Source organism: Equus quagga, chromosome 2 (genome assembly GCF_021613505.1).
Source record: "Equus quagga isolate Etosha38 chromosome 2, UCLA_HA_Equagga_1.0, whole genome shotgun sequence".
Lineage (NCBI taxonomy): Eukaryota > Metazoa > Chordata > Mammalia > Perissodactyla > Equidae > Equus > Equus quagga.
In genome coordinates this window covers 106,075,195-106,098,646 of record NC_060268.1, presented here as the reverse complement: position 1 = coordinate 106,098,646, position 23,452 = coordinate 106,075,195, and the positions used below count along the sequence as shown (strand labels likewise).

The following is a 23,452-nucleotide window of genomic DNA, read 5'->3' as shown; positions in this document are numbered from 1 at the left end:
CTCACAGACGTCATGTTGAGAAGCTAGACTCCATCCTCACCTCATGGATCCTGTGGAGGTGGCTATCTGAATATCTAGTGTTAAGAATGCAAATGAACAAGTACGTGTGGGTGCATCTTACTTCCTAAGTGAGTTACTGGAAACCATTTATATATGTGTGTATGTATGTGTGTATATATGTACACACATTTATATTTATCCATTGAATTATTTTAAGTGTATACAAATACATAAAAGAATCCTGTGAGGAATGTTTTGTAAAAAAGACATACCCTCCCAGTTTCTTTGATGTAGATGCAGATTTTCATATATTTAGTTTGCAAGGAATGCTTATCACCTGGAATGATTTAGGTCTTAATAGTATTCTAGCTTGTGCTACAACTAGAAGGACCTGCAACTAAGATATACAACTATATACCAGGGGGGATTTGGGGAGATAGATAAAGCATAAAAAAAAAAAAGATCGGCAAAATTGTTAGCTCAGGTGCCAATCTTTTAAAAAAAAAAAGTATTCTAGCTTGAAAATACACAAACTTTGATTCTTAAGAGAAGTATGGAGAAGAGTCAGTGTTCATTAAGGTGTTTTTTAAAAGCAGCCAATAATGGAACTTGAGAAACGCCTAGCCATTTCATTAACACCAAGAATCTAAGAGGCTCTTCTTTGTTCTATTAGACCTTCGATATAGGGGTGAAGGATGTTATTTATGTCCTAGGAAGCTTTCAGACAGTAATCTAGACCCTAAAGAGCAAAGTGATGTTTAGACATAGTCAAAGGAAGTGTACTATAATTTCAGAAATAGTATAAAAGTGTAGGTCTTGCCTTGTCTAGAAGACTTCCCTTTGGGAATTACCATGTTTTGCCATATAGGGGTACTGGTCTCTTTCTTGCAGAAGACTTGAGTATTATGTTAGTGTTCAGACTGAAAGGTGAAATGAAAACACATGGGAGATTAAGGTGTCCTTGTGTTTTTTCCTTTTTCTTCCCAAAGCCCCTTGGTACATAGTTGTATATTTTTAGTTGTGGGTCCTTCTAGTTGTGGCATGTGGGACGATACCTCAGCATGGCTTGACGAGCGGTGCCATGGCCGCACCCAGGATCTGAACCAGCGAAACCATGGGCCGCTGAAGCGGAGCGCACGAACTTAACCACTTGGCTACAGGGCTGGCCCCTAAGGTGTCCTTGTTTATTTAAACAAGCATGCACGCTTGGCCTGCTGTGTCCCCCCTCACAGAACTTAAGATCATAACCTATCCTTTCCTATGAATCAAAACTGGCAATTGTTCCGGCTGTTGGCAAGTTTCTCTTGTTCACTGGCTCTGCTTTGCCCTCTATTTTTCAGAGAAGTTTAATTTATCAAGAGCGCCACCTGGTGTTCAGTAAGCAAAAGGGTAAATCTTTTGGTAGTTTTAGCACCAGTGCTGAAGAAAGCAAAGAGCAGCTTGTTTCTGTAGTACAATATACAACACTGTAAACTTTAAAAATGATGTGCTTCCAGAATCACCTAAGATCAACTCTTTTACTTTTCATTTCAAAAGATAACATGATGAAGTGTGTAATCAAATAACTTCTGACATTCCAGTGGAATGTTAGAAAAAGTAAAAGAAAGCCAGAGCTAATCTCCACATGGCATGCTTTTCTATAAATTTCAACTCCTTAGGCAGTCTGATCTGTAATAATAGTCATATTAGTTTCACTTCATTTGGTGGAAATGCTGCCAGTCAACAACTACAACAAATTGCTAAAAAGGCAACAATAGCCTCAAGGAGAAAAAAATCCAAAGAATAACAGGAAACCATTGCCCCTCAATAAGGGTTAACGAACTACAGAAAGAAAAGAGCTCAGCCTTGTTCTCTGAGCAGCCCAGTGAGAGGAGATGCTGCATGTGCCCCAGCACAGGCTCCTGGCTGGGCATTAAGTTTGCAGGAGGATACAGCACAGCAGCTGTTTCACTTTGACATTCTAATTTACTCTAAAATCCTATGGGCTTTGAAAAAAATACAATCTTAGCTTTAGGACAATGGGACAGTATGAGAAGGTGTTTATCGAATTGTCCCACCCACCCCAGAATTTTCAGTTGGGATATGCATTTATAGTCTGCAAAAGCCCAAAACAGAACTTTCTAAATTTAGTTTTGTTAGATAGTGTAGAACCTTGACTTTAAAAAGCACCAGGTTTTTATAGAAATAAAGCTCCCTCACCCCAGCTCCCCACAATGAAGGGCAACAGCATTTAGAGGTTGACCAGAATCGCCAGCTCTGTTGTCACGGAAGGAAATTTGGTTTAAACGGGTAAAACCTAAACCGACAGAAAACTATTTCTTTGGTATAAATGACTCAGATTTAGGAGTAACAGAAATCTTAGGGTGCAAGTTTTCTCAAAAGTCTTTAATACAGATTGAAGTGAAGGCTTATTTAATTCCAAATTTAAAATTAACCTTCATTTTCATGCTAGTTAACATATTAAAACTGACCAACTCTTTATCTTACCACCTAAATATTTCTCAGACCATCCTCTCCATCCCTGCCACTGCCCTTCTTCCTCCCACCTGTCACCCACAGGGAATCCATCAAAACACTTCTCAGAGGTTCCTGACTAGCTTACACCTTCCAATCCCCATTGCACCACCCTCACCTGAATCAAGAGATGGGTATGATCAGGGACCAGACACACTAGATATGAAGTAGAGAACTGGATCCATGGGGTCTCTGCCCTTCGAATTCGATTTAGACAGATCTGTCCTGTCTGCAGTCTCTCCTGCCATTCTACCCCTCACATTTTTTTATCCTATTCATTTGGAGCAGGTTAGTTCTCCCAGTAGAACGCACAAAGTCTATTCCCATGCCTTTTCTGGTGTTCCTCTTGCCTTTTCCTGTGACCTTTGCGAGGTCCTTTCCATCCTTCTTTACCAGGCTAACGTGACTCAGCTTGGATGTTGCCTCCTCCAGGGCACGTCCCCTGAAGCCCTGGGCTGTGCTGATGGCCTTAGGTTCCCACAGCACCTAGCCGACACCCATCACCGCACTTACTCTACCGAAATTACTCCGCTTTTGTCCCACTCTCCAACTCGGCCGAAAAGCTCCCCAAGGACAGGTACTGTCTGATTGACTGCATTCCCCCAGAACCTTGTACAGTTTGGGCTCCAAGAATGTTTAACTGCTCATAGTTTGTTAAATCAAATTAGAGAAATGATCCTCTATGCAAGTATAATGGCATATATTCAACATCATACACATATTTTAGTTGTTTATAAATAAATATTTATTAAATACCATCTTTCAACTTCATGCTTAAGAAATATCAAAACTTGTGAACACTCAACCAGACAGGCTAACATGAGAAAGGCTGATAATAGTGTTAAGACGCTGAACAACTGAAATCTCACAGTGCTGGTAGGAGTGTAAACTGGCAGTATTTACTAAAGCTAAACATAAATATACCCTGTGACCCAGCAATTCCACTCCCGGGCATATGCCCAACAGAAATGAGGAAGCATGTTCTAGCATAATGGCCAGCCCCAAATTGGAAATAATTCAAATGTCTGTTAATATGAGAACGGATGAATACACTCTGACATATTCACACTACAGAGCAGTGAAAAAGAATGAACCTGTGTTACACATGGCAACAAAGATACTACTTTATGAAGTTCAAAAACAAGCTAAACCAAGCTGTGGTGACAGACGCAAACAGCGGTTACCTTTGGGGGTTGTAGGTACTGACTGGGAAGAGGCGCCCATGAGGAGGCCTTTTGTGGTAGCTGCAATGTTCTCCAACTTGATCTGGGTAGTAGTCCCACAAGAGAACACTGCAACATTTCACCCAGCTGCACACTTAAGATCTCTGCCCCCCTAAGTATGTACAAGTCATGTTGCAACAAAGTTAAGAAAAAAACTTGTGAACTAAGGTTTTGGGGATATGCCAACATGCTGGAGGTATAGCCATGAGACAAAAAGTAAACTGATAAAAGTATCTTTGTCCCTTTGCTATAACAGGGAAAAGAATGTTTTTACAACAAAATATAGTTTTTTAAATGCACAAACGGTATTCCTTTTGTTCTAATGGTTTCAACTTTGGCTTAAGGTTCCTAATACTGTTTCCAGATAATGTTCCGCTGTTACCTAAGTTAGGCAACTTTGTTATCTTATATATACCAGTTATGTAGCACTGAGTTTTAACCACTCATTTTGCTACAGTTTGACAAAGCTAATCTTTGGCCTACAGAATTACAGTGGCTATTTGTTACTAGTAATATTCCAAAAGAAATTTACTTTATCTACTTTAACCTAAACCCTGCCGCAACCTTTTAGTGAAACGGAGAAGTAAAATTCTTTAAAATATAGAAAATGTACTTTCTGTTAAGATTTTGGGAAAAAACCCCAAAAATCAAAAACCTTGAGTACCCTAAAAGAACGGATATACTTTGTACTCTAGATTGTGTTTTTGGTCAATATGTCTGACACTATGAATATTAACATCAATTCTGGAAATGAGTTTTAATATTAATAAAGAAATATTCAATTTAACCAAATACCTGACAGGATTCCTCACTGAATATTCTGAAGAAACTATACAAATAAGAAGAGTAACAGATTTAAATACCTTTAAGAGCAAGAAAGAACAAAATAATCTAAAAATTATACATGCAGAGCAAACTGGACTACAGCATATATGCAAGGCAAGAGTGAATAGAGCACCTTTAGAGAGGAAATATTTTTAATGACAACTTCATATAAATGTTTATAAAATAGAACATTTTGTATTAGCTGTATGAACTAGATTATAAGCTACAAATCTCAGTATTAACCAGAACTTCCTGAGTGGCTGACACTATGTTGGTGAGGTAATACAGTGGTATGGGAAACTCATTCATTTTTCACAGATTTTTTTCAGCTTTTGACTTTGATGCTATCACATTCAAGGCACCAGTCCAAGTGTTCATTAATTTGAGACTCCAAAACTTCATGCTGACAAACAGGACAATTAACGGTTTTGCTGTGGCTGGCTGACCTGCTGGAATTCTGAGCTGCAGCTGTAGGATGTGAACTACACTTTGGCTCATTACCACCACTTCGTATTTGCTCTTTCTTGATTAAAAACTTGTCAAAAACAGTCTTGTCTTCTAGCCTGGGTCGTTTGCTTGGGAATTTATCTTCAGGCCCACTTGCATCCTGGGATGGAGTCACAGATGTTGACTCCATTGCTTTCAAAGAATTTCTTAGGGATATCTTAGAAGATGTAACCATTCTTTGAGAAGTAGAAGAGACTGAATTTTTAGTGATGTCGCCAACTGCGACACTTTCCGTTGGAGATCCATTCCCACTTCTGAAAGCCTTTTGGTTGGCAACTGCTACTCTAGGAAAGTAGTTGCTTAAAACACTTTGGTGACTGGTATTAAGAACAGGGGAGACTAGAGAAGTTTTTTTACTTGAACCATTCTGTTTAAATTTCACCTCAATTTTAGAATTAGGTCTCACAGCATTTGCCGAACGGTCTTGACTTAAAAGATCTTGGGTTTTATTAATAGCATGTGAAGTGATAAATTTCCCAGATGAAAGTGAATTGCTTGTTTCTCCTAGCACATATCCTTTCCCGCTAAAAGGAATTACCAGCTGTGTCTCACCTCTGCTGGGTTTATCTGCAAAAGAAGTAAGATTTTTCCTTGACTCAAAATTAATACAGTGACAAATATTAAACTGATGGATAGTTTTTTCAAAATGAAGAAATACTATTTTGTTCTAACTTGGGTCCAAGTAATAATTACCTATTAATGGGATGAGGACAATCTTCAGCAGTCAGAGAACTCTGATATTGGAAGAACATAAAGGACAAAAACATCCTCTCATATTTAGATAAGGAGTTCTGTCAAGCAAAGGCCAATAGCAAAGTAACTTTTACCCTGAAAATTGCTTAGTATGCTTTAACTTTAGTCCCAAAAGTGAAAATTCTGCTACGGCATTTTCTTTCCTTCTACTCACAAAAATGAGGACACCATCTCTCCACATAAATTCTTCGTAGCTCCTCATCTGACTTACATTTCACATTTGGGCAATGGAGCTTACGTTCCTGGTCCTAGCACATCAAATCAATAATTTCCCAAGGGAAGAAGCATTCGCTTTAGTAACCCTGTTACTCTTCCGAAGGCGGTGACTGAGTTTCAGAGGAAAGGACTAAATCTAGAAGATGAAGCACCAGCACAGCCGAGCCGGATCCGTTCCCATCCTTCTCCCAATGAAACGCACAGAGCCATGGGAGACGGCACTTGGGTAGACTCCAACTGATGGGAAGGGGTGTAGCTAGGGCTTACATTCCGGGCATCGTTATTTGAATTATTGTTTTTATTTTGACAATCTTTTTGCCTTCTGTTTCCTAGTGGCTGAGTGAGTCAAGACAGGGAAAGGGACGTTACCCTCAAATATTATCAGTGGAAACTATTTCTATTTTTACTCACATCTATATGCAGCAAAGTACATTTTTCTACCATCATTTCGTAGACAATGGGATTTTTCTGAAGTCTACATTTGAAAACTTAGTCCACACTTGAAGAACTTCTACACTAGAAACCATCCTTAAGCTTATCTTAATAATAATAATATTGATAATAATAATATTCTCTGAAGGACAGTGCTGTCTTTACATTGTAGCTGTAGGCATGGAAAAGCTGGAAGAATGTACATAAAGTTACCTCTATTCTCTGCTGCTGACACTGGCTGCTTTCCTTGTGTTGTCTTTCCTTTGCCTTTTTTTGAGTAGTTCTCTGGTTCCTTGATCTTTATGTAAGTGCCTCCGCAGGTTTTCTGGTGCTCGGCCCACCAATAGTCATGAGCAGAGGGCGCCCTGTTGGTCGCACGTTTGACATAGCCATAGTAGGGCTGTTTGTACTGACACGGCCCATTGCAGCGCCACCAGTGTCGCCGGTATTCATCCACCTCATCGTGGAAAGTATGGTACACCTGGGGGGAGAGGCAGCTTTTGGCATTAAATAGGCAAGTTAACAATTCTAAGAAAATATCTAAGTAGCTTTTTTTTTTAACTTTCCAGTTTTCTAGAGTTATATTTTGGGAAAGACAGAAACTACATTTAGTTTCTGTTCAGAAGTTCATTTTAATGGGAAACATCAGCAGTTCATTTAATACTTGATAAACTATGTAAAGATAGAAAAATATGAGATCAGAAGACCAAAAAAACCCACAAAAGCCTCTATAACTGCTAAAAGTTTTAGAAACCAAATTTTAAAAAATCAAAAATTAAGATAAAGACAGGATTTGAGATAATGTCATAATAAATAAGAATTGTTCCCACTGCTAATTTGAAAATTTTCCCTCTCAGTAACACCACCAAAGCGTTCTGAAGGACAATGTCCTATGACTGCCAGATCCTAACAACACAGCATCTTGCCTGACGCAGCCTCTGCTAAACCCACTCTCCGCACTCTCACGGCTCTTTCTGCTCGTGTCTTTGTGATAATCCTTATGGGGTCTCGTTCTGTCTGCTTATGGGTGAAATGCTCTCCAGGATTGGAATCTTTTCATCTTTGTCTCCCTAGTGGCTGATAGAGGCTTGGTACAGTGAAGGTGCTCAGTATTTGCTAACTGAGGAAATAAAAAGCTTCATTCTCTGAATCAAATAAAATTCTCTGCAAAGTGCTTTTCAATCCTTAAACAGGATCCTCTTTTTTCATCCTCTAGATGAAATCTTACTTAGAAACTGAGCAGAAGACAGATGAAGAAGAGTTCTGAGTGGGAAGAAGATTAGCCCTCCCACCGTGATGGCACTGAGGACAGCAGGGCACCATTTAAAGACTGATACTCCTAAATGACCATCACTACCTTTTTCTTCTGTCTTCTCAGTGGAATGTTACTATTTGTATAAGATAAAGAGCATCTTTATATGAGATTTTTTTTTAACCAAAGACATTTAATTTTCTAATAAATTCCCCTTGTGGGAAAGAATGCTAAACTTTCTGTAACTCTACTGATAAATAGTTTTACACTCACTATCTCTTTATCACAAGGAAAAACGTTCTATTACTTGGGAAGCATGCAAACAACACACATCATTATTAGGTGCAGAAGAGACTGGAGGACAAAGGTTAGGGGCAAAGCAATATGTATGATATGTATGACCCCACCTTCACTCTCATGTTAAGAACTCCTTGCTTAATACTTAAGTTGCAAAAAAGATAGGGGATTGGAGCTGTGTTGCTTCCAACACTTACAACTCCTACAGCCTGGGGAGGCGACTTTTTAACAATGTAGTCACTAAAAGAAAATTGTTCTGCAATGTGAAACTGGGTGCCCTGTGGAGTTCATTATAACAGGATGTAACGTAAAAGCACAGGGCGTCCACTCCGTAAAACTTGTCCTAAATAAAAACACATAGACAGCCAAGATAAAAGAATATATCCTCTTCCAACTGAACAACAGGAAGTAAACCAGGACTCTGCTTAAAGTGTAAATTCTAATGAAGAAACTAAAAGCCTTTTATACTAGTAACTCTATAATACTTTTGCTAATTCGGACTTTATGTGATTGTTTTTGATGCAAGCCACTTTCCTGATGTTGAAGTAACTCTAAGTTTTAACTGAGCTCTCTAGAAAATTAAAACTGATACCTGGAAGCTAACACAGAGGGTAAGCATTTTCATTTTCCATCACACTGGCCTTTACTGCTTTTTAAAGAAGGAAACACCCAAGCATACCAAACAATTTAATCTCTGGAGGAATTAACATTCTATTTGGTTCAATTCAATTCAATATTTGTCAAGCCCTTGCAGGGGCAACTCCATTATACATCTTATACAGACGTATATAAAGATAACTAAAGAGCCACCCTGTGTTCAGAGGTAGGGAAGTCGAGTAAAATATCGTAAAAGGTTAAATATCTGCTAAGGAGATTCCAAGGAGGGGCAAGTTATATTCCACAGGAAAGATGGGTATTTTGACAGAAAGCAGAGGAAGTGCTACATTTTAGGGCCAGAATATATGAGGAAAGGCAGAGGTGAAAGTTCAGTTAGAAACACAGGACACAAGCAGGGGGGTTGTGGGAGGTAAGAAAAAAGGAATCAATAATAAAAACAACGACTATGTAATGACTGCTCAAACTGTGCTACAACGTTTTGCATGTTTTTTCCCCTTTAACCCTCACAGGGAATCAACAGACAGGTATTGCTATTATCCTCATTTTGCATGTGAGTAAACTGAGGCATAGAAGAGTTACGTAGGTCCCACAGGTGTAATCAGTGGAGCTGGCATCTGAACCCAAGCAGTCTGCCTCCTCATGCCCTTTGACCCCAGGCTCTGCCACCTCCTACAATATTAGGCAGAAATATGAATCAAGGAAGACCTCCGGTGAAGGGAACGACATACAACACGGTAGCAGGACACAGGATGGACTGAAGGAGGCAACTGTAACAAGGAAACACCGTCAAGAGATGACTGCAATAGTCCAGGAATTGCAGGCCTGAAGTGACTATGCATAAAATGTTGCCCTAGATATGGTCAGAGGCCTCAGGGATGTCGCTGGCTCAGCTGCCATTCCACTACGTGGTCCGACACAAGCCAGTCAGCTTCTCCAGGCCTCTCGCTTGCTGTGGAAAATCCTCAAAGGTGGTATTTATTTCTACCCAGTTTTCTATTTTTAATCAAATCCCAGGAAATACTGAATAATTAACTAGTAAATATTATAAATGTGTGTGGCTTTACATACCGTTATATTGGCTCCAGTCAGGCGATTGATTCGATGCATATGTTTACAAAACTCTGGGCCATGCCCTTCCCTGTCTTTATCATTATTAGTGACAAATAAATAGGCATGTATCATTTCATGTAAGAGGGTCTGAAACAGAAAACAGTCAAATTAATTTGTATGACACTTTTGAAAAATACAAATGCATTTTCTTACTCTACACTGAGGGTCTTAACCTTCTTTGGATCACAGGCTCCTTTCAGAAACTGATAAAAGTCATGAACCATCTTTATAGAAAATTTATAAAGCGCACATTCATATAGTATCGGATATAGTATCGGAAGCTCTGCAGGTCCGAGGTTAAGAACTCCCTGTTCCAGGAAAGCCTTTTTAACTATTAATCAAAATTCAGAAGAAAAGATCAATGAATTCAACTACATAAAAACTTTAAAATTCTGTATGGGTAAAAAACACCATGAGTATGGTGAAAAGTCAAACTGAGAAAAATATATGGGGCCGACCCCGTGTCCAAGTGGTTAAGTTAGTGCACTCCACTTCAGCGGCCCAGGGTTTCACCGGTTCGGATCCTGGGCGCAGACATGGCACCGCTCATCAAGGCCATATTGAGGTGGCATCCCACATGCCACAACTAGAAGGACCCACAACTAAAATACACAACTATGTACTGGGGGGATTTGGGGAGAAAAAAGAAAAATATATGTGCAACTCATCTCACAGGCTATTAACTCCTAAAACATAAAATATAAACTCCTAAAATATAAATATAAAATCAACGGGAAAATGACCAACAACCCAATTTTAAAACGCAAATTAATACTACACTAGTATATAACTTCTTGGTTATCAAGATCGGCAAAAGTTCTCAAGTTTGACACCATTAGCAAAGCTAAGGGAAAACAAACATTCCCATATATGACTGGTAGGAGTGCAAAATGGTACCACCCCTAGGGAGGAGAATTTGGTAACATCTAACAACATTACAAACACATTTATCCTTCGACCCAGCAATCCCTAGACTAACACGAAAGGTCAAATGTGCAAGGCATTTTCATTGTGGCATTGTTTACAATGGCAAAAGACTGGAAATCAATGTTTAGCAATAGGGCCCTGGCTGAAGGCACTAAAGAATGAAAAAGATCTCTATGAAATGATTTGGAGAAAGCTACAGAGTGTATTGTTTTAATGAGAAAGGCAAAGGACAGAAGAGTGCACACAGTTATTTGCATAAGAAGTGTTATGTGGGGGGGAGGGGGAGTAAGAGTGGACATAAACATTTGTGAAACAGAACAATGAAAGAAAAAAGAAACTAGTAGCAACAGTATCCTATAGTGGGTACGGAGTTCAGGATAGAGAGGAATGGGGTAGAACAAGATTTCTGTGTACAGTTTTCTATAGTTTTGGGATTTTTAATTATGTAAAGTTTTAAAACAAATAAACAATGAAATCTACTGCTCATTCCACACCAAGGATGCAGAAGTTTACGCGCAAAATTAACAAAAGCATTTAACGCTGCTGTTTCATAATGTGTTCTAAAGAATACATTTTTTTTAAAAAAAGTGAAAATCATAAAGGTCTTCAAAAGCATACCTTTTTCATAATCCTCCATATTTTTTTAAAAAATTTCCATTAGGAGAACTAGATTGGCATTAATGAATTTTGGTCTTATAAAATTATGCTATACAGAAAAATGGGATAATCAGAGAATTTAACTTGGTCATTATGAAAACATCCCTTTTAAAATCATGAACTGTATCTCTGAAAATGAACTTTATCTTTTCAAGTAAATGTCACTCTACTGAGACTCAAATTCAAAGACCATTCTACATTTCAAACATTTCTCAACATTCTAAAATAATGATAAATAACTCTTCTTCTAAAAGAGCAACACATTTGGGTTTCTGATTTTTGGTTCAATTTAAACACATCTTGAAAATGGTACATGGCGCCATACTAACCATTTCTATTTTTCCATACCATTTTCCACATTTAGGCCTGATTCAAGGCTCTAGACAATGCGGCCCCAAAACACCTTTCTGTCCCACCACTGTTCTCTATCTGGCCAAAAGCAACTATTTCTGATTCTAAATATGCTGTCAGTTTAATGGGCTTACTTTTGTTCACAGCATTCCCATTCCTTCTGCCAAGAATAGTCTCCTCCAGTAACTCTACCCATCAGAATCCAGCCTGTCCTCTAAGGCTCACCTCCACGTTTTAATTAGCGGCAGGAATAGTCACAAGGCAGTTGTGACGGGCCAAGTGGCATAGGGGACAAGACAAGAGCTTTAGAGCCAGAGAAACTCGACTCGAAACCAAGGATCTGCTATTTATTATTGATTGTGCCTGAGACCTTGGACAAGTGACAACTTGTTCCTCATCCCTAAAATGGGGATAGCCTAATATTGCAGGGCCGTGGTAAAGGCACACACTAGATTAACTACATTAACACTAGTTAACAGTAGTTAAAAACAGTTAACATAGTCCAAAGTCTGGCACACAATAGGTGCTTAATAAAGAGTGAGTGGTAGGAGTGGCGATATCAGTAGAAGTAAAACCTGCATGCGGGAAGCTCTTCTTGACCTCCTCAACCAGCTGGAGTTCTTTCCTTTTCTGAGCCCCATTCATTGTAACTCAAGTGGCTGCTTTAGATACAGACCAGCACTCCACTGCTCCTCCCGTGCCCTTCTCACCCCTGATCTGATACTGTAACTTTCCACCAACAGCAAACGCTTACTTAATACCATTACCACACACTTCCCATTCTCTTCTTACCCATTACCTTTTAAAACAAAATTTGTTCATGTTTATTTAATCATTTATGCAATAAATATTCATTAAGCAACTATTATTCCAATTAGGGCTCCTAGTATAGTTGATTTGGTTGATCATGTTGTTCAATATTTTTATGTCTATTTTTTCCTGCTTATTCATTGAGTTACTAAGACTTGTAACATCTGCAACTATGACTGTAGATTATTTCTCTTTTTGCTTCTGCTAATTTATGCTTCCTCTGTTTAAAGCTATGTAATTATTTTTAGGATTGTTATGTTTTTTTACTTAATAGATTATTTTATCACTATAAAATGTCCCCCTTTTTTCCAAGTAAAACTTCTTCCTTTAAAATCTTTAGTTTGATACTAATACGGCCACAACACTTTCTATTGTTAAGCGTTCAGATGATATTCTTTTTTCTATCCTTTTACATTTAACCCGTGTTTGTCTACTTTAGGTATGTCTCTTTTCATTTAGATGCCATTCCATGTCTTTAACTGGACTGTGTAGTCCATTTACATTTAATATAATTACTGATTTTGTGTGTATGCCTACCTTCCTCTTTATCTAGGCTTTGTTCTTTTAGTCCTTTCTTTTTTATTAATCAAGTATTTCTGTTGTACTACTTTACATTTAGTAGCTGTTTACTTTTTTAAAAATTGTGGTAAAAAACACACAACATAGAATTTACATCTTAACCATTTTTAAGTGTATAGTTCAGCAGTGCTAAGTATATTCACACTGTTGTGAAACTCATTACCTTTTATTATCCTTAAAAACAGCATCCCTCATATTTCCAAGCATGTTTTAACATATTCCCCATCCAGCCTCTACCACCCTAGCCTCTTTTGTGCATACATTTCAAGTGATATAGCCGGGACAAGACAAGTCACCCTGGGTGCATCTTGGGGGAACTTCAGGCATCTATTAGATTCAGCTAAACATAATCTGGGAGTTCCCAGATTATGCTCCATTTTGCTAGCAGGAGTGACGACCAGCTCTAGATAGGAAGTGTGCCCTCATGCTGAATTCTTCTGCCAACTCAGCTAGGTGTCCTGAGAGGGCAGCACCACGGTGGCTGAATAGAGGAGAATCAAAATTCATGTTTCTTAATAGGAAGATATGAATCCTAAATTTTTCTCTGCTTCTAAATATATAACTTAAACCAGTTACTTAACCTCTCTGAATCTTCATGTCCTTTTATAAAGATGAGGATAACACATTGAACATAAACAGGGTTGCTGTAAAAACCAAATCAGATGATATACCTGAAAGCCTTTAACTTTGAAGCACCATAAAAATATAAGATAATCATTATTATTTGCCCCACAGAGTTTGCAAGGAGGGAAAACAGATTTCTTTCTTTTTTTTTTTTTTTTACAAGTACAGCTCAATTCACAGGAGTCTAAATCAATAATAAGCATTTCTAAATGACTGAATTAAGAATCAAGTTTATGCAAAGAATACCTCTACAAGATCCTTCCTTGGTCTCAACTTTAACAGGGGCTCACTGAGACGGATGGAACACATTCCACCCCTCCCTTCATAGCTGCATATCCCAGCACACCTGGAAAACAACCATCACAAGCGCGTTATTTACCAAATATACACAAAAGGGAAGCAGAGAGGAAAGAGCAAACCCAGATACCTTCTCGGGCAGTTGGCACTAAGAGATCTCCATGGCAGATGGCTTTCTTAAAAGTATACCCCCTTTGCTAGGAGATATTTGCATTTGACCCCAGTTAGGGATATATGGGAACAGTAGTGGCTTCCCTTACCCTAACCAGGCTGCGACAGCTCAAAGATAGTCCTATTCTGCTGCCCCCAATCTCCTCCCTACAAACTATAATCAGTTTGTGGTGGTAACAGCCATTAGCACATCTACAAAATTACTAGAAGCCGATCTGAAGGAGATGCGCACTTTATAACCTTTCTTAATCTGTCTTATTTTAGGTTGTCTTGTATGAATTCAAAAAACAAGCACCGTAGCATACAACGGCATCTGCAACTTGCTAGCTCCGTTCAGGTACAGGAACGGATTATTTCAAATCGAGATTTCTCCAATTTAGCGTGTAGGCAAGGAATGCTTTTAGAGGCATCCCTGAAGATCCCTTGGGTCCAGAAATATGGAAACTTTAACCCCTGGCCCCTTCTAACACACGAGCTCACTCCTAAGCGGTGCTATCCTATGGAACACAGAAGAGGACGGCACACATCCTTTGGAGGTTTCACTGCGTCCTCACCATTCTTTCTTAGGGGCAGCCTCCGGCCGTTTCCCCCTGCTGGGTCCTTGATTTACTACGCAAATCAAGTCATAACTGTGCTCATTTGTTTTCAAGGGAGGTGAGATTCAAGAAAACATCCTCTTCCCTCTCTGTGTCCCTTCTAAGTCAAACCGTAGCGAGGTGGGCCACACGGCTTTCTTAAAGTCGTCTGGGCTGGAGAGGAGCAGGGCAGGGAGCAATACAGCGAGTGGAGCCGCCTGGTTCAGAACCACACGCCCTCGTTTAACGCTCCCTGGGCCGTCGGGGCGGAGAAAGAAGAGAAGCCCAGGGCCGGGGGCTGCGGAAGAGCTGCCCGCCGCCTCTTTTCCCAGGGGGCTCGGGACTCACATGGTCATTCGCATGCTCCACTTCACCTCGACGGCCTCCAGCTGGCCCCAGAAGAACCGGTCGTTGAACTGCACAAACAGGGCCTGCAAATCCGGGGTGGGGTCCACCAACTCCCAGGACGCGTCCACCAGCGACAGGGGCTCCTGGGCCTGATCGCGCCCCGAGACCTGCAAGTTCCACTCCTCGTGAAGCCGTAGCGCCAAAACCAGGTCCTCATCCATCGCTGCCACGATCCCGGCGACGTCCGCCGGCGTTGGGGTCGCTATCGGGGGAGGCCGCAACTCCAGGCCCAGAGGTCCGAGCGCCGGGCGGGGCTCCCAGGAGATACCGGTTCTCGAGTCAGCAGGCCGATGTCGCGAGAACTCAGGGAAAACTGGCGCGAGAACGAGAACTGAGCTTGCCCCAAAGGCCGAAGCCGAGATTCTGGGACTTAAAAATAAGTCATCAGCATGACACCCCCTAGGGGACTCAAAACTTGGATTCCCATGGCTTGGGCGGGAGGGAGGCTTCAGAAAGCCGGTTATCGGCTTTACTTTGAAACACCAACGCTACGCTCGGCCCATGCGCAGTACCTACGCCTCTCTGCGCCGCCCTCCACTCGCTTCCGCAATAGCTCCTCCGACGCACGCGCTCTAGGCCGCTGGCGTTCCTACGCAGGCGTATTATCTGCGCTCGGCCCCTCGCGCAGGCGCAGTGTCTAAAGCTCAGACTGACCCAGGCGTACTCGTCTCTCTCCCATCCTGTTCCTCAGCCGTGGAGCTCGGTCGGGTTTGGGTGGGTCTGGACAGCGGCGGCACCGGTAGCAGCAATAGTGACAGTGACCGCGTGAGGCCCGGACGGAAATGGCGATGGCGATGTCGGACAGTGGGGCGAGCCGCCTGCGGCGACAGCTGGAGTCGGGGGGCTTCGAGGCGCGGCTGTACGTGAAGCAACTCTCGCAGCAGTCGGACGGGGACCGAGACCTGCAGGAGCACCGGCAGCGCATCCAGGCGCTGGCGGAGGAGACGGCGCAGAACCTGAAGCGCAACGTCTACCAGAACTACCGGCAGTTCATCGAGACGGCCCGCGAGATCTCCTACCTGGAGAGCGAGATGTATCAGCTCAGCCACCTGCTGACCGAGCAGAAGAGCAGCCTGGAGAGCATCCCGCTCACCCTGCTGCCGGCTGCTGCCGCCGCTGGCGCCGCCGCGGCCTCCGGAGGGGAGGAGGGAGGAGGCGGCGCGGGCGGCCGAGACCCCCTCCGCGGCCAGGCTGGCTTCTTTCCCGCCCCCGGGGGCGCCTCCCGCGACAGTTCCGGTCCGGGCGAGGAAGGAAAGCAGCGCACTCTCACCACTCTGCTTGAGAAGGTGGAAGGCTGCAGGCACCTGCTGGAGACGCCGGGACAGTACCTGGTGTACAACGGGGACCTGGTGGAATACGATGCGGACCACATGGCCCAGCTGCAGCGGGTACACGGCTTTCTCATGAACGACTGTCTGCTGGTGGCCACCTGGCTGCCACAGCGGCGGGGGATGTACCGCTACGACGCCCTCTATGCCCTAGACGGTTTGGCTGTGGTCAACGTCAAGGACAACCCGCCCATGAAGGACATGTTCAAGCTGCTAATGTTTCCCGAGAGCCGTATTTTTCAGGCAGAAAATGCTAAAATCAAACGAGAGTGGCTGGAAGTGCTGGAGGAAACCAAGAGGGCCCTCAGTGAAAAAAGACGAAGGGAGCAGGAGGAGGCAGCGGCCCCTCGAGGGCCACCCCAGGTGGCTTCCAAGGCCAGTAACCCATTCGAGGATGAAGAAGACGACGAGCCAGCTGTTCCTGAGGTAGAGGAAGAGAAGGTGGACCTGTCAATGGAATGGATCCAGGAGCTGCCTGAAGACCTGGATGTCTCTATTGCCCAGAGGGACTTTGAAGGGGCGGTCGACCTGCTGGATAAGTTGAACCATTACCTGGAAGATAAGCCCAGCCCCCCTCCTGTAAAAGAACTAAGGGCCAAAGTGGATGAGCGTGTGCGACAGCTCACCGAGGTGCTAGTTTTTGAACTCTCCCCAGATCGTTCCCTGAGGGGTGGTCCCAAGGCCACTCGCAAGGCCGTTTCTCAACTAATCCGGCTGGGCCAGTGCACGAAGGCTTGTGAGCTGTTTTTGAGAAACAGGGCAGCAGCTGTGCATACTGCCATCCGTCAGCTTCGCATCGAAGGTGCCACTTTACTGTACATTCATAAACTATGCCACGTCTTCTTTACCAGCCTTCTTGAGACTGCGAGGGAATTCGAGACGGATTTTGCAGGCACTGACAGTGGCTGCTACTCCGCCTTTGTGGTCTGGGCGAGATCAGCCATGGGCATGTTTGTGGATGCTTTTAGCAAGCAGGTGTTTGACAGTAAGGAGAGCCTCTCCACAGCAGCTGAGTGCGTAAAAGTGGCGAAGGAGCATTGTCAGCAGCTGGGGGACATCGGACTAGACCTCACCTTCATCATCCATGCCCTTCTGGTGAAAGACATCCAAGGGGCCTTGCACAGTTACAAAGAGATCATAATCGAAGCCACTAAACATCGCAACTCGGAGGAGATGTGGAGGAGGATGAACTTGATGACCCCAGAGGCCCTGGGTAAGCTCAAAGAGGAGATGAAGAGTTGTGGTGTGAGTAACTTTGAGCAGTACACCGGGGATGACTGCTGGGTGAACCTCAGTTACACAGTGGTGGCCTTTACCAAGCAGACCATGGGCTTCTTGGAAGAGGCGCTGAAGCTGTATTTCCCCGAGCTGCACATGGTACTTTTGGAGAGCCTGGTGGAAATCATTTTGGTTGCTGTTCAGCACGTGGATTACAGTCTTCGCTGTGAGCAGGATCCAGAGAAGAAGGCTTTTATCAGACAAAATGCATCCTTTCTTTATGAAACAGTCCTCCCCGTGGTGGAGAAAAGGTTTGAAGAAGGTGTGGGGAAACCTGCCAAGCAGCTCCAGGACCTGAGGAATGCGTCTAGACTTATTCGTGTGAATCCTGAAAGTACCATGTCGGTGGTCTGATGCTTGGATCTGTTTATATGCATACGTATATATTGCTTATATATTATTTATATTTATATTAAGTTGCATTAGCATATTCTTTATAGTCTCAAACACAGCTTAAAAATAAAAGATGTCCTCTCAGAAAGGCAAAATCAAAAGGAGAAAGAAAAAAATGTTAAATTAAGCCAAAATAACAAAAACATTGGAATTATTAAAATATTTAATATGCTTTCCTTTTAAATTACACCCACTCTCTAATGAATATATTATCACATTATAGCATTTCAGCTTATCCTTTGAGTCAAAATACACCTTCTCACAGTATATATTATGCAGCACAGAGAAATAATATCTATAAATACATAGAGTTTATGTTGTGAAAAGTTTCCCAATTCACTAAAATATTAGGTTTCTTAAAGGATACAATGCCATATAAAATACCGTTTCATATACTTCCTTAAAATGCTTAATATACTTCACCTTAAAATGTGATTGAACAGTTTGGGGAAACGGAAAGAGGAGTTGAAGAATTTGGTTTCAGGGTAAATTTCGGTCAAAAGAATACATTCTTGAGAGTAGCTAGTGTGTGGACTCAAATACTCCTCGATCCTAGAATACAAGAGGAAGCGTGCATGAAAACAGTTCAGATGTTTCCAATGTAATTTGCACAGCTACTGATTTTCAGCTGCTAAGTAGCAGCCTTGTAGTATTTGATTTGGGAGCATTTACTTGAAAATCTTAAGGAGTGTGATAAATATTTTTTTTCAACATATTCGTGAATTGTGTGAATTTCCAGCTGGAGCTTTGTCTTTTCATATAAAAATAATAAAAAACAGGACGCATTCAGGAACCTGGCGGCAGCAGTGGTTTTTAGCTGCCCTCCCCCACTGTCAGCGTAAGGTACAGAGTGGCTCAGACTCCTGCCAGTGGGGAAAAGTTTTCATTGAAAGATTTATTTCGATTTCAGCGTCTGGGTGGATGGGAAATTAGAAAAAAGCCTGTGCAAACCGCAGTGTTCCCTGTATGACTGCTTTGGGCGGAGGTTTGTGTTTATTTTTTTGTAACAAAGTGGAGATCAGAAAGGTGAGACAATGTTCCCATGCGAAGGATGGGAGGAACCTCCCTGACTCCCGTTGAAATGCTCCAGGCCGCAGTTTTCTTGTTTCAGTTTTTATTTTCCTTGCTGTGTTTTTAAAGTGAGTATAATGCTTACTTCAGATCGTTTAGTAAAACAAAAATAACTAAAGACGTTTGAGCTTCCCGGGGTTCTAACCTATTGCTTTTACTGTACACTGATGGTGTAACATTCCTCATACTTGGAGAGAAATCGTGCTAAGATCTGTTTCTTCCCTGGCTTCTAGTTGTGATTCCTGTCCTAAGTGCCATTTCTGATGCTGATGACTTCAAAAGGTCATTTCTTTTATCTGAATACAAATAGTGGTATTAAGACTGTGGAAATTATGTAAAACCTAAAATAGCTGGCAAATGGTGGCTTAGGGAGGGTCGTAGAGCTCCTTGACTTAAGGACTCAGATGCCAGCTGAGCCCTTTTATTTTCTTTTTAGCTATGCATATTTAAAAGGCTGAAAATGATCAAAGTTACAGATTTTCTTTGATTTTTTCGTATAACTTTAGGGTTTTCTCGATAATAGCCATAACTGGATATTTCAGCTAGTCAAAAACAGTTATCATTTGTCATTTTTAAGATCACTGGAAACTTGAATATGATCAAAATTTTGTGATTACTTTGTGCCACTTACAGTTTCTGAAATTATATTGTATGAAACACTTACTGTGTAAATATTTGATGCTGGGTCCATGAAATGATACTTCTGAAATCAAAACTTCTCTGAAGGCGTGAAGTTGTAAAAACGTAAATGTGTATGCCAGATATGTCTGCTTTTTAAAACTGGAAGTACAGAATTTTCTTCTGTTAGAATTTGTTCCTCAATCAAAGTTGTAGCCGAAGGAAGTAGCTTTTGGTGAATGAATTAGTGTGGGAAGTTGATTAAAGACCACCCGTGTCGTAATGTCCCTTTTCACCAAGACAGAGCAATGACATTGCGTTCCTCAAAGCGAGTCACAGCTCTTCTGATTCCTGTTTCATCAGACTCCCAAACAAGTCCTAAAAATTGAATGCAGTTACAGATTGTCCAAAAATATAGCACATACTGTAATATACCACTTGAGCGTCAATTGCCTTTTCTTGTCTTCTTGAAATATAACACTCGCTTGAGCTTGGAATCATAGACTTGATTGGAATAATTACTGTTGAAAAAAGACACCCTGTGGAATTAAGTATCTTTTTGATTAAAGCCTCATTTCATTAAGTGCTGAAGACGTACTTATTTTTGTGTAAAATGCTACCTATCATTACATGATCAGCACTTGTATCTTGCAACTGGCTTACGCAGGATTGGGAATTGGGCCTTGACGTGGAGAATAAAATCAGCCTGTGTACATTTTGCTATTGATATGCTGTGATATGAGGGAATCTGAAATGTTTTATCAAAATAAAGCTTAAAATTTTTCTTACACTGGATGAAATTGACTGATATTACAATGTTATATCTATTTCTCTTCTTCATCAGAATTTAATATTCTTATGCAGTTGCTACTGAAATACTGTTTTACGAGTCTATGTTGTGTTTTTGTTTTGTTTTCCTATATGGAGATGATAGATAGGAAGCTGTTAGCTAATTTATGTAAGTGTTCTTATTCTTATCAGAATTGTGAATAAATCAGGTCTCAGTTTTTTTGGGATTTTCTTGAATGGGAAACTTCAGATATGCCAAATGTGAATTTACTTAAAAAGTGGATTTTATACCATCTGCACAGCCCTAAATGAGGAAAATATAATGTAGAATATGTGACTTAGGAACTAGGATCATAAATGACAAGGGTGTGGTTTTTTAAATAATAGGTAGATAGGGAACTGTCACATATAATTGATTTAAAAGGATTTTTATTGAATGCTGTGCCTCACATTGACTATAATGTGGGGTGAGGAGGACAACATACATTTAAGCATACTTTCTCTTGAGATGCTTAGAAAGTGGAAAAACTAGAGAATAAAAAATTGGAAGAAATAAATTAGAGAGTAAATGCAAAACAGTGTGTTGCAAATTAAATTAATTTAAATAATTGAATGCAAATAGTGCGTTGCAAAAAAAGAAACACTCAGCGGGTTGTGTTAAGTACTGTGGGATACTGAGAGGGAAGAGAGCAGGATTGCTTTGAGCAGTTGGAAAAGTCCTCGTGGAATTGTTGGCATTTGAGATGATCCTTGGAGAAGGGACAAGATTTAGATGTTGGAAGAAGAAGGAAGAGCATGACAGGAGCAAAGACAGAAAGGGGGGCTCGGGAGGCATATGTGCGACGTGCTCGAATGGCGGACAGAGAGGGCGGCGGACGGTTTTGTTAAAGTAACGTTGCTGTCACAGAGCCATCGCAGATGTTTTCAATATTAGAGGAAAGAAGCGTTATGTAAGCAAGTCATGCTTATTCAGAAAGCTTCAATCCCCGCAGAGGGGTGTGAAGTAAAAAATCGGAGTCATCCCACCTCCCCAGGCCCCAGCGACCCCACTCCCCAGGGGCAACTCCTGGTAAGAGTTCCTGCTACATTTTTTTCCCAGAAATTGGATCATACCTACATACTGTTCAGCATCTTGCTTGTATTCACTTACCACATTCAGTACTTTTCAGATTCTTCTTACATCGGTACCTATAGCGGTACCTCCCTGGGTTTGTTTTTTTCTGATTGCACAGTGGTCGGTCACAATGGATGAGTCTATCACGATTTTGCACTTTCCAATTACGTTGTTGGCTTCGGGTTTTTGTGATTACAAAGAATCCTGAAAAGAATGCCCTGTACATGGATCTTCGCTTACATCTGGGAATAGTTCTATAGGATGTATTTCTAGAAATTGCTGTGCCAGATCATACATTTTAAATTTAGGTAAACGTTGTCAAATCACTCCACAGGCAGGCTGCACTATTTTACATTGTCCCAACAGCATGGAAAAATTCGTTTCCCCAGATGCTCATCAGCATGTATTCATTCACTTTTTAATAATAAGATCATTCTTATTAGTAACGAGATTTATTCATTTTTACTAATCTTATCTGTGAAAAAAGTGTCTCGGCTTTTTGGTAATTTTTGTAAAGTTGAGCAACTTTGTGTATTTCTTTTTTTATTAAGCTACTTATGTCCTTTGCTATTTGTTTCGTAGATTATCTTTGTATTAGGATCTTGTGGGGATTTATTGTCATTTATGAAATTCGTCCTGTGTACTAAGTGTTGTCGATTTTTCCTAGTTTGTCGTTTATTTATTCATTTTTTTTTAGTACAGTAAATTTTAATCTGTTATGAAGCCAGATTTATCTAGGCTTTTTCTTTGTGACTTCTGTTTCCCGTCAGGCTTAGAAAGGCCTTACCTAATCTCAGATTCTAAAACCATTCAGGGCCAGCCCCAGTGGCCTAGTGGTTAAGTTCAGCACTCTCCTCTTTGGCGGCCCAGGACCTACACCACTTGTCTGTTGGTGGCCATTCTGTGGTGGTGGCTCACATTAAAAAAGAGGACTATTGGCAACAGATGTTAGCACAGGGCGAATCTTCCTCAGCAAAAAAAAAAAAAAAAGAAGAAGAAGATTGGCAACGGATTTTATCTCAGTGTGAATCTCAGCAAAAAAATAAAAACATTCAATTGTTTTTCTTCTAGTAACTTATTTTAATATTTGAATTTATGCTCCATCTATAATTCATTGTAAAGAATGATGTAAGGACCCCATATTCCTACAAATAATTATCAAGTTCTTGCCACAATTTTGAATCATCCTTCTTTTTCCCCACTGACTTGAAATGCCATCTTAATATGTTTATACTAGATGTGTATCTGGGTACATTTTTGGCCTCTATGTTCTATTTCACTGATATTTCTATTTCTGTGCTATTATCAAGCTGTTTTAATTAACTGTAGATTTATAACATAGTAACTGGTCGGACTGGTCTCATTCTTCTGCTGTTTCAGGTTTTTCCTAAGTATTCTCACATATTTATTATTCAGGTTGCATTTTGAATAATTTTTTGACGTTCTCTACTATGCCCTAAAAGAATTGGCATTTTGATTGAAATCATATTGAATCTATAAATTTAGGGAGAACTGACGTGTTTATAATTTTGAATCTTCCTATTCATTTGTGCAAGTGTTTCTTTTGTATTTCAGCAGCATTTTCAAATTTTCTTCCGGCAGATCTTGCCCATTTCTGGTGAGTTTATTCCTAGGTATTTCATCTGTTAATGCAGTTGTGAGTGAAATCTTTACCCTTCTGATTGTTTGTGTGGTGGAAATGTACTGATTTTTAA

At 41.0% G+C, this 23,452-nt stretch overlaps 2 protein-coding genes across 2 annotated transcripts; one reads left to right on the top strand and one right to left on the bottom strand.

Annotated features, from left to right (window-relative positions):
• Positions 1-3,245: 3,245 nt before the first annotated feature.
• Positions 3,246-15,631, bottom strand: SPRTN (SprT-like N-terminal domain). The gene is made up of 5 exons (XM_046653541.1): positions 15,087-15,631; positions 13,942-14,041; positions 9,706-9,834; positions 6,684-6,951; positions 3,246-5,636 (listed from the first exon to the last, which is right to left on the bottom strand). Exons 1-5 carry the CDS (start codon positions 15,305-15,307, stop codon positions 4,888-4,890), a joined length of 1,467 nt encoding a protein of 488 aa, XP_046509497.1. The 5' UTR covers positions 15,308-15,631; the 3' UTR covers positions 3,246-4,887.
• A 166-nt stretch (positions 15,632-15,797) lies between these two features.
• On the top strand, positions 15,798-22,384 carry EXOC8 (exocyst complex component 8). The gene has a single exon (XM_046653540.1). The coding sequence runs from the start codon at positions 15,929-15,931 to the stop codon at positions 18,104-18,106; it is 2,178 nt and encodes a 725-aa protein (XP_046509496.1). The 5' UTR covers positions 15,798-15,928; the 3' UTR covers positions 18,107-22,384.
• Positions 22,385-23,452: the final 1,068 nt, after the last annotated feature.

Coding starts and splice junctions, on each gene's coding strand:
- SPRTN (XM_046653541.1), bottom strand. CDS start 15,307: ATGGATGAGGACCTGGTTTTGGCGCTACGGCTTCACGAGGAGTGGAAC. Junction 6,952..9,705: donor TGACTGGAGCCAATATAACG/GTATGTAAAGCC, acceptor CTCTCCCCCCAG/GTGTACCATACTTTCCACGA. Junction 5,637..6,683: donor GTCAGCAGCAGAGAATAGAG/GTAACTTTATGT, acceptor CTTCTTTTGCAG/ATAAACCCAGCAGAGGTGAG.
- EXOC8 (XM_046653540.1), top strand. CDS start 15,929: ATGGCGATGGCGATGTCGGACAGTGGGGCGAGCCGCCTGCGGCGACAG.